Source organism: Aegilops tauschii, chromosome 3 (assembly GCF_002575655.3).
Source record: "Aegilops tauschii subsp. strangulata cultivar AL8/78 chromosome 3, Aet v6.0, whole genome shotgun sequence".
Lineage (NCBI taxonomy): Eukaryota > Viridiplantae > Streptophyta > Magnoliopsida > Poales > Poaceae > Aegilops > Aegilops tauschii.
In genome coordinates this window covers 583,781,446-583,792,476 of record NC_053037.3, presented here as the reverse complement: position 1 = coordinate 583,792,476, position 11,031 = coordinate 583,781,446, and the positions used below count along the sequence as shown (strand labels likewise).

Below are 11,031 nucleotides of genomic sequence, written 5' to 3'. Positions count from 1 at the left end.
ACTCATCTAGTCACCCAGTGGTAAGCCAGAAGGACTGGCAGGAATTTCAAATACTAGAACCCATGGAAGCAGGTCTTATTTTCTTACATTCAATTGGAGACTTGGACGGTTAGTACTTTAAATGTAGTCTTCTGTAATTTGGAAATGAGATTCTAAAAACTGCATTATTGTACATATGGAGGCAAAGTCTTATGCCCGGATATGTGTCACACTGAATTACCTGCGAACATACATGTTAATTAGGTAAGCTATTACCTTGACGCGTTTGGTTGACTTTTCGATGATGTCATGTTGAACCGGTCATCTGGTTTTATGGCAGAAGGCATGGTTTGTGTGCCAGGCTGCACGTTCTGCACCTTGCTCGGTATTTTGGCAAAACTTTGTAAATAATGGTAGAGACTATGATCCATCGTTTATTCTGCAACTTGGTTGCAATTTTGGTTACGATAATTTGCTCCACAATTGGCCAATAATGTACTCTACAGCTGGGACTAATTTCTTTAGCTAGCAGAACGAGTCGCGTGATTACTCATATCCATTTAATCCTGGAAACGTAATAGAAAATGATGATGCATCCATCGATTGGCGGGGTGGACAAATTGGGAACCGATGGAAGGAAGGTGAGGTGAGCAGCTGCTTGTTCAAATTAATAGTTCTTCTGACAGGGCTTGTTCGAAGAGTTGACGTTATGTAGCTTTCACTCCAGTGAATAGATCAGATTCAACTAACGAGAGGAACATGGGCCTCACATGACTATGCGTGATGACAGATTGGCAACTCATGGCTTGCATGTGTGAAAACTGACAAGAAATTTGGCTGCACATGACTGACCGTCCACAGAGTGTATGCCTGGCATGCCATAGGCAGAATTAGCCGTTCGGCTCTTTCGTCTTCCTAGCCATGCCATCTAAAGGTAATAGCTAGCAACGAGTAAGTGTTTTTTTCTTTCTTAATAAATTAACCTTTTGATTACAAAGATAATAAAAGCACATGAAGAAATTGAGTTGGATTCGAGAGCTTGTCAGATAGGTGCTGCCAGTGTGATAAAAACGATCATCATCGGCAAGTTGGAGTAGTTGCTTACTACTGTACTTGTTGTGGCGTACTGGTGTCACATCTAGATCTGTCACCTATGGAAGGCTGAAGCGGTGGTGCCGGCTAGCTGCTGGTTGGTTCCCAAAGAGTTGACATTATGTTGCCACAAATGAAGGAGACTCGAGCTAGTCTAAAACAAAGGAAAGATAATACTATCATTAGCATAACTTGATTCTTCATATACGCAGGGAGTCATAAGGCGCTCTCTACCTCTCAGCTTCACTAGCTGTCGCAAACACATCCTTCTCGTGCGAGAGCTCGTTGCTGCTGCGACGCCATGGTGGAGGTCGCGGGGATGATTGCGAGTGCGGTGGGGAATCAAGTTGCTAGCAAGCTGGGCGAGCTCGTGAAAGACGAGATCGCTCTGCTGTGGGGGTTCAAGGATGATGTTGACGGCCTGAGGGAGAAGATGGAGGACCTCCAGGCCGTGCTGCTTGATGCCGATGAGAAGATGCGCCGAGGAGACACAGAAGGAAAAGCCGTTGGGCGGTGGTTGGCCAAGTTCAAGGACGTCGCCTACGACGTTGAGGACGTGCTGGACGACTTGGACGCTACCGCACTCGTCGAGAAAACCCAGTCAAAGGTACTCCACCTACTAGTATTTTTTGTTTCTCGAGGTTGCCTTTGGAGTATATCTCATTCTACAATTTCGAGATGATTCTGTGCCTTTCATTTGTGTATCTTGGCATTCAGAAATATATATACTTTCTTATTTGATAATATTGTTGAAATACTAGAAGAATAATAAGATAAAAAACCTGGAGTTACAAGCGGAATATATTTACAAATCTATATGGACCATTGTTTCGAAATTTCTGACAGTGTGCATAGCTAATAACTTGTTGAATATGTATATAGACAAGAGGCAACAAGTATATGAGTGGTTAAGAAAGTTTAATCTCTGAACCACTTCTACTTGATGAGGAAATATGAAATTCAATTGAAGCTTTGGGATGGCTTAGATGGAATGTAACTCATTCTAACTAATGATTTTATAACACAACTCATTCATTAGCTTTGCGATGTTTTTTACAATTAGAGATTGTGTAGGAGCTTTTCATGTAAATTTTTGTAAAAGAGGAATTCGTTAGCTTTGCGATTTTTGCACATGTCATAAACATATTTTATATTTTCAAAACTGAAAGCTTGAACTTCTTTTAATTTTTATAAAATACGTTCTTATTTTCCCGTCTAGATGTACTCGTTTAGACCTCCTCAATTCCTCTTTTATAACACAACTCATTCATTAGCTTTGCGATGTTTTTTACAATTAGAAATTGTGTAGGAGCTTTTCATGTAAATTGTTGTAAAAGAGGAATTCGTTAGCTTTGCGATTTTTGCACATGTCATAAACATATTTTATATTTTCAAAACTGAAAGCTTGAACTTCTTTTAATTTTTATAAAATACGTTCTTATTTTCCCGTCTAGATGTACTCGTTTAGACCTCCTCAATTCAAAAACAAAAAAGTTGCATTAGCTGAACCAAGGCGCAAGCGCTATATCTCGTGTTATGCGAAATAGATCAAAGGAAGAAAGGGAGGGTGTGGGATTCGATCCCTCAATCTCCTTGTTATTTCATTGCGCTTCTAGCCAGTAAGCCATCGCTAGTTTCATGTTACTTCATTGCGTCCCAATTGAAAAGTTTTCAATGATTTCCTTCATTGCGTTCTTTTTCTTAGCTTTATTTCTTGGTTTTTTATTTTCTTCGCCATTTTATCAATCTTTTTTCATGTGTTTCTTTGGTTTTATTTTTCACTTTATTTTTTCTTTTGGTCTACTTTTTTCTTGTTCGTTTTTCATTTTTTGGCTATCTTTGTTTCTTTTGTTTTTTGTTTCTACATTTTTTGTATATGTCAACCAAAAAATTCTAACATAATTTTAACATTTTTCCAATACAAATTTCAACATTTTCTAAATACATGTCAACATTTTTATACATATTTTAAACATTTTTCAAATGCTTGATTAACATTTTTCTAAATGCAATATTAATATTTTTTAACACACGGTCCACATTTTTTCTATACACATTTAACATTTTTCAAATGCTTGATCAACATTTTACAAATAATTGTTCAACTTTTTTTTAAATGCTTGTTTAACATTTTTAAATACATGATAAAAAAACTATTCATTTTCTTACGACATGGTCAAAACATTTTTTCTATACATATTTAACATTTTTTTAATTTTCTAAACACAATTTTTCAAACACTTATTCATTTTTTTTCAAATGCTTGATTAAGATGTTTATATACATGATAGAAAAACTCATCTTTTTTTAATACATGGTCAACATTTTTTCTATACACATTTAGCATTTTTCAAATGCTTGGTCACCATTTTTCAAATACTTATTCCACATTTTTTCAAATGGTTGATTAACATGTTTATATACATGATAAAAACTTTCATCATTGTTTAATACATGGCACCATTTTTTCTATACAAATTTAACATTTTTCAAATGCTTGATCACCGTTTTTCAATTAGTTATTCAACATTTTTTTAAAGGCTTCATTAATTGTTTATATACATGATAAAATAAATTCAGTACTTTTTTAATACATGGTCAACCTTTTTTCTACATTTAAGATATTTCGAATTCTTTATCAAAAAAATTTAAGTACTTGGTTAAAAAAATTCAAATGCTTGATTAACATTTTTTAATACAGATAAATATTTTACAAACATTTTTTATTCAAATTTTGTAAGTGTGATAAACCTTTTTATATAAATTTAACATTTTTCAAATGCTTTTTTATTTTCTTTCAAATTATAGTGTTTTTTTCTAAGATATATTTAGAGTATTTTAAAGTATAAAAAAAATTAAATAATAAAGCAACATAACCAAACAGAAAACGTAAAAAACATAAAACAGGAGGTTGCCACCTCCCGCGCTCCTGGCCCGGCCCAACTTGGTCTCCCCTTTAGCGAGGGTTCTTACCACTCTCGCTGAAGACGAGACATAGGGGCGGCCGAACCAATAGACGTCGGGTGCTACCATTCAACGACTTTCAAAATTTTTTTTGAGACATATTCAACGACTTTAATGTTGGAACAACGTTGTCCAAGTCCCAATGTTGGAACTCGGTCGGACGAGGCCTCACTTATTTTTCTTTCTCACCTCTGATACTGCTTACTTATGTTTATACTATTGCTGGCTTCCGACTGTTTTTAATTTTTAAAAAAGAAAAAATTTATTCCAAAATTTACTAAAACGTTCAAGAATTTTACAGTTTTCACAAATCTGAAACGATTTTATAATTTTTCAAAATATTAATGAATTTGCAATAAAAATCATGAATTTGGAAAATAAAATTGAATTTTAGAAATGGTCATGAATTTGGGAAAAAAATATGAATTTTGACAGTATTCATAATTTTAAAAATGTAAATGAATTTTTCTAAAAAGTTAATGAACTCAAAAGATGTTGGAAGGGAGCGTGCGCGTAATTATTGCCTCCCCCCACCCCTAGATCAGAGTTTCTGAACTCTCGAGTGAACAGTAAAATTCGAAAAAATTAAAAGATTCCGACCTTGTCCTGGAGCAAACATTGACAAATGTTTTTAGTGGTCACACAATTTCTTCAAAGAATGACATTCATGGAAGTTGTGGCAGAAGGAAAATAAAATTGATGCTTCAAAAGTGTTATTTACTTAAGCATTTTGAAGTGCTGATTTTTTTTTTGCCACGACTTCAATGAATGTCATTTCATGATGAAATTTTGGAACCACTTCAAACATTTGTCAAAGTTCACAAAAAAAGAATTTTATTATTTTCTTTTTCATTTCTTTGGGATTTTACTTTTCATCGCGAGCTCAAGTGAGCTTGCGAGCAGAAGATTACTTTCGTTTACCCCTGCTCTGCTCCTACGTGATGCGACTTTTTTTTATGTTGGGATAACTGCGTTTTTTTAGATAGCTACGTGATGCTAGTATTTCATCATGGGCTGAACCCAGTCTAGGCAGCCCATGCTCTCCTAATAAACAATAACACAGAATCCTGGGGTCATCCTGGAGATCTTCCTTCCGCCCCTGTAAACATTGTGACGAATTAATAAAGGCTTCGTGAGATTGTCTCAAAAAAAAAAAATCAAATCATCCATGATTGGCGGATTGCTCTAAAAAAAATCCAATTGTCCATGACCTCTTCTAAAAAAGATCCAATCATCATGACCGGCACGGTCGCTGCCTGCTGCGGCTTTGGCCGGGGAAGGAGACTGAGATCGGTAGTGCCGTCCACCGCGATGGCTTGTCGCACGAGGTCTTGAAATGGAGGTGCCACGGCGGAGAGCGTGTCCCTCGAGAGCTGATGCGAGGCCGGTGATATCACGGCTTTATTTAGGAACCGTACTATGTGGGACGGCGGTGGGTGTGCTGGTGTAGGACCAGGGGAGACAGTTGCAGCATGAGGGTGACGGACTGGCATGGGCACGCACAGAGTCACGGCCAGCATATACGATATAAAGTTCTATAGTATTGAGAGCATTTCGTTCTCAACTTCATAGAGATAATGCACAAATCCTTTTTTTTGTTGACGGTATGAAAGGAAAACGGCAAATGACATTGGCTCTAATTCGTTTTACAGGTCAAGTTATTCTGTTGTGGGAGCGATCAGCTCCTCCAACGGTCGACCATAGCCCACAGTATGAAGACCGTGAGGAAGAAAATACACAAAATAGAAATGGAGGGCCAGAAACTTAATCTTGTGCCTCATGTGACAAGGGCAGAAGGGAGCAGAAACAAGGAAACATTTGCAGCCAGCAGTAATGAAGGCATGAAAACTGGAATGGTGGGGAGGGACATCGAGAAAGACAAAATAATCAGCCTACTATTGACAAGTGAAGCTAATGAGGATATCTCCATCATTCCAATTATTGGGCTTGCTGGTCTAGGAAAGTCAACATTGGCTGAATCGGTTTTGGCAGATAAGAGCATCAATGTCTTTGACGTCCAAGTCTGGGTTCATGTGTCTGATCAGTTTGATTTACACAAAATTGGGAGTGCCATCATGAAAAGCATAAATGGTAGTATCAACCTTGATAACTGTACTTTGCAGTTTCTACATGATAATCTGAAAAAAGAACTTGCTACTACAAGATACTTGATTGTTCTGGATGACCTCTGGGAAGAAGATGGAGATAAACTGGAAGAATTGAAGCGGATGTTACAATATGGCTACAAGGGTAGCAGGATTGTAGTAACTACCCGAAACCAAAGTGTAGTGAAAGCACTAAGCACTGGTTTTCTTGCAAAAGAAGGTAAATTTTGCACAGTACCTGAGTCTGACCAAATCAGTTTGGGCGTTCTATTACCCGATGACTGTTGGGAACTAATGAAGCAAAGGGCACTTGGACCTAGTGATGACCAAAGTGGTTTGCAAGAAATTGGAAGGCAAATTGCAATGAAGTGTGGGGGAATACCGCTCGTGGCAAATGCTCTTGGGCAAGTAATGTTTAAGTTAAGGACTCTCAAGGCCTGGGAAGATATAAGGGACACCAAGGTTGATTTAGGTTTGAGAGAAAACAAGACATTGGAGTGTCTCATGCTTAGCTATAACTACATGAAGATTGAATTCAAAATGTGTTTCACATATTTGGCGGCCTTCCCCAAGGGTTTTGTGGTGGAGAAATACCGTCTAATCCAGCAATGGAGTGCTCTTGGATACATTCAGACAGAGGATGATGGTGAAAGGTGTATCAACTATCTTCTCGGAATGTCATTTCTTCATATTTCAAGGTCATCCTTGGTGAGTGTTGAACTCTCTCTCTCAATCATACGAACTAGTTATATACAGCCAATGGGTAGGAACCCGCTTTGGATAAATTGTACCCTCTTATGGGGTTCAAGGTTATTAGTTATCGTTTTATATTTAGTATCTTTAGTTTAATACATATAAATGGATTGAATTTTGTTTTAGTATTATTAATTTCCAACAAACAGTTTTGAAATACTTCTACTTCATTGAAATTGTATTTGAATCTACAGGATTGCGGGACCATTTAGCTAGTATTTTTTGCTACTAAATATAATTAATAGGTAGACAAAAGATACCAAGAAATTATTTATTTATACCATATTGTTTTATCTGACCGAGGTATACCATATTGATCGGAGCAGAGATATCTGTTGTGTCTTTTTTTACTTAGCTCTACCATTTCCCGTACTATGTGAAAAGTACAAACAGCCTACTCCCTCCTTCCGATTTGTTAGGCTCATGTTATAAATCACGTCAACCAAGGAGGACCTAGTAAAGTGATAGACAACATATTAATGCAACATGCATGACCCTCCACAATGAGCCTTACAATGACATTTACTTATTATGCAACATCCATTCGTTCAGGCATTGGTTGGTTCCACATTGGAAACTAAAATTTTACAGAATTTAATGTAGGTATAGCTAGATTTGCTTATTCCGAAAGACAATGAGCCTTACAATAGGAGGCTTCTTATTTTTTACACGAGCCTAACAAACCGGAAGGGAGTTAGTATTTTGATAATTTAAACCATGGTAGTTGGATATATAATGATCAATCACTTTATAATTGTACCTAATCTTTTCAAAGGATTCTATATTTTAGCTTGCTACACTATTTTGATAATATTTACTTTTGTAGGTTAGTCCAGGTCCGGCGCATGCCAGAACTTCTCACAAGCTCACCATGCATGATTTGGTGCATGATCTTGCATCAATAATTGCTTCCAATGAATTCCTTGTTTTAGATGCTAATTCCACTGAACCAAGGGGTTGGAATAGAGCTCGTTACTGCCGACATGCACGGCTGGTTAACTACCAGGATCAACCCAAAGTTCTCGGAGATCTGCCAACCATGGCTAGATCCCTCCATTTTAGCTATTCAGCAAAACTGGAACTTCCCCAAATGGCATTTGCTCAATCCAAGTACATACGTGTGTTGGACTTCAGCGGACATTCAATTGGGAGGCAGTCTACTTCAAGCAACTTAGACCTTAGTGGAAGTTCAGTTGAGGGGCAATCCACTTCAAGCAGCGTAATGATGCCATCATCCATTCATAAATCAAAGCTACTTAGGTACCTTGATGCCACATCCTTGCCAATTACTTCACTTCCAAAGTCTTTCCACACACTAAAATACATGCAAACTTTAATTCTATCCAAATGCTCACTTGAAACATTGCCTGATAATATCTCTAGCCTCAACAAGCTTTGCCATTTGGACCTATCTGGCAATCTCAGCCTTAATAAGCTCCCTGGATCACTGGGGAAGCTCTCTAAACTCTCTTTCCTCAATCTATTGGGGTGTTCCATGCTCCAAGAGTTGCCGGAGTCCATCTATGAGCTGATATGTTTACGGCACCTAGACATGTCTGAGTGTCACGCCATTAAAAAACTCCCTGATAAATTTGGCACCCTTTTGAAACTCATATTCCTAAACTTGTCAGGTTGTTCCAAGATAACCAAACTACCTGACAATCTTACACTTCAGTCTTTAGAGCATATGAACCTATCAAATTGCCATGAGCTAGAAAGCCTACCAAACAGTTTTGGCAACCTTCAAAAGCTTGTGTTCTTGAGCCTCTCCGACTGCTACAAAGTTTCGTTGCTGCCCGAATCCTTTTGCAAACTTATACATTTGAAATTCTTAGATCTTTCAGATTGCCATGACCTCATGGAACTTCCTGAATATTTTGGTAACCTTTTTGAGCTTGACTCTCTGAACCTAACAAGCTGTTGCAAGCTGCAAGTACTGCCAGACTCATTCTGCAAGTTGCTTAAGTTGAGGCATCTCAATTTGTCATACTGCGTGAGGCTTGAAATTCTCCCATCCTGGTTAGGTGGCCTCATGCTCCAATTCTTGGACATCTCTGGTACAAATATACTTGATTTACCAGATAGCATCCGTGACATGACTACACTCACTCAATTTGTAGCCATGTTAACATACCCAAATGTGTTTGACAAGGCTCAGGACATTAAAAAACATCTAAATTTGCCAGAGAGAATAGTTCATAAGGTACATCAGATAAAAAATAGAGGATGCAGCAGTATTGTGGAGTTAGCACAGTTGACTTGCCATGAGCTCGAAGTTGCAGAACTTCAAAATGTTAGTAATTCAGAAGATGCAGAGAGAGCTAAGCTGCGTGATAAATCAGATCTTCAGTTGCTAGATCTTAGCTGGGAAGGACAAGGAGAGGAGGGAAAATCTGTGCTGGAGAGGCTCATACCTCCTCGAACTCTGGAACACTTATTTCTATCGGGGTATATGAGCACGGATTTCCCTAACTGGATGTCTCACGTGTCCACCTACCTTCCTTTGCTCATCGACCTCTCCCTTTATAATTTAGGAACATGTGATAATCTTCCTCCATTTGGGCAACTGCCAAATTTACGAAATCTATTCATGGAGAATATTCCTAACATCAGAAAAATTGGCAAGGAATTCTATGGAGGTGGAGGTTGTACAAAATTAAGATATATAAAGTTGAGGTCGATGGATAATTTGGCGGAATGGTGGACAACACATTCAGGTAAAAACAATGAAGAGTTCTTAATCCCTAATTTGCATAGTTTGGAAGTAACGCACTGCCCCAAGTTGAAGTTCCTACCATATCCCCCAAGGAGTATGTTTTGGCGCTTGAATAACAGCACCATGGTTTTGCCAGAAGGGGGTTTTGGGAAGCTTTTGTCTTCTGCTCTTCCTTTTGAGTTGGTAACATTGAACTGCAATTTTTCTCCAGTCAAGTGGGATAGGCTTCGGCATCTCCCCACCCTTAAGACAATTGAAGTTATTTCCTGCAACGGCTTAACGTCTCTCCGAAAGCTACTTTTATCTTCGTTGAAGGACCTGATGACACTGCCAGAATGGTTGGGGAATCTCACTTCTCTAGAACATTTTTACATCAAAGATTGTCCCTTAGTGACATCTTTACCTGAAAGCATGAAGAATCTTACTTCTCTCAGAGAACTATGGTTGGGAGATTGCAAAGACCTAGATATTTTGCCAGGATGTCTAGGACAACTCATCTCCCTTGAAAAATTAACTATCAAAGATTGCCCCAACCTTACAAGTTTGCCTGAAAGCATGGAGAACCTTACCTCTCTCAGAGAACTTTGGATAAAGGAGTGCAACGGCCTAGATGTGTTACCTGAAGGGCTGGGACAACTCACTTCCCTACAAGAATTTAACATCGTCAACTGCCCCAACCTCACATGTTTGCCTGAAAGCATACAGAACCTTACCGCCTTGAAGGAACTCTACATTTGGGGATGCCCAAATCTGGCTGAGAAGCTCCGAGGAGAGAACGCCCAGAAGATTTCTCACATCCCGATTGTCAAAGTAAATGGTGGTACGAAACTCTTTCCACTTTTCTTAGTTACTTGTGATTCATTTGCACATGGTTCTGCAATATTTGTGATTACCATCGAATTTATAGGTGCATAGATATTTCACTTGTGTTTGGTGTATATCTCATTTGCATGCTCTATATATTGCCTTTTATGAATTCTGCTTTGCTGAATGGTAGAATTAAATTGTAATTCAGATAAATCATTAATTCTTGTTGTATGTGTTTATAGTTAGTTATTTCCAGTTTGATCCTTTCTATTGTGTCCGCAAGGACTGTGATCTATTGATTCTATTTTTGAGCGAATTGAAATATTGTATCTTTGTGTGGCCGAGTTCGATACAAAACTCTGGCAATTAGGGATTCGGATGGGTAACAAGAAAACAATTGATCTTATGCAGAGCCGCTGTCGACTTTTCTGGCACACAGGAGAGCTAGAGGAACTCTAGCAGAGCAGTTGGGTTCTGTTTTCCACAAACTCTGGTACTGACGGCTGCAACGTGGAGAGCTAAAGGAAACAAACAACCAGAGGTTAGTAGGAGAAATTTGTATTTCTTTTGTCATCGTGATTGGTTGTGGTTCATCAATAGTTTTCCTGGTGTGGG

General features: G+C 38.2%; 1 protein-coding gene across 1 annotated transcript; it reads left to right on the top strand.

Annotated features, from left to right (window-relative positions):
• Positions 1–968: 968 nt before the first annotated feature.
• Positions 969–10,524, top strand: LOC109741700 (uncharacterized). Its single transcript, XM_045233877.1, has 3 exons — positions 969–1,678; positions 5,688–6,848; positions 7,720–10,524. The coding sequence occupies exons 1-3, from the start codon at positions 1,373–1,375 to the stop codon at positions 10,522–10,524; spliced, it is 4,272 nt and encodes a 1,423-aa protein (XP_045089812.1). The 5' UTR covers positions 969–1,372.
• The last annotated feature ends 507 nt before the right edge of the window (positions 10,525–11,031 follow it).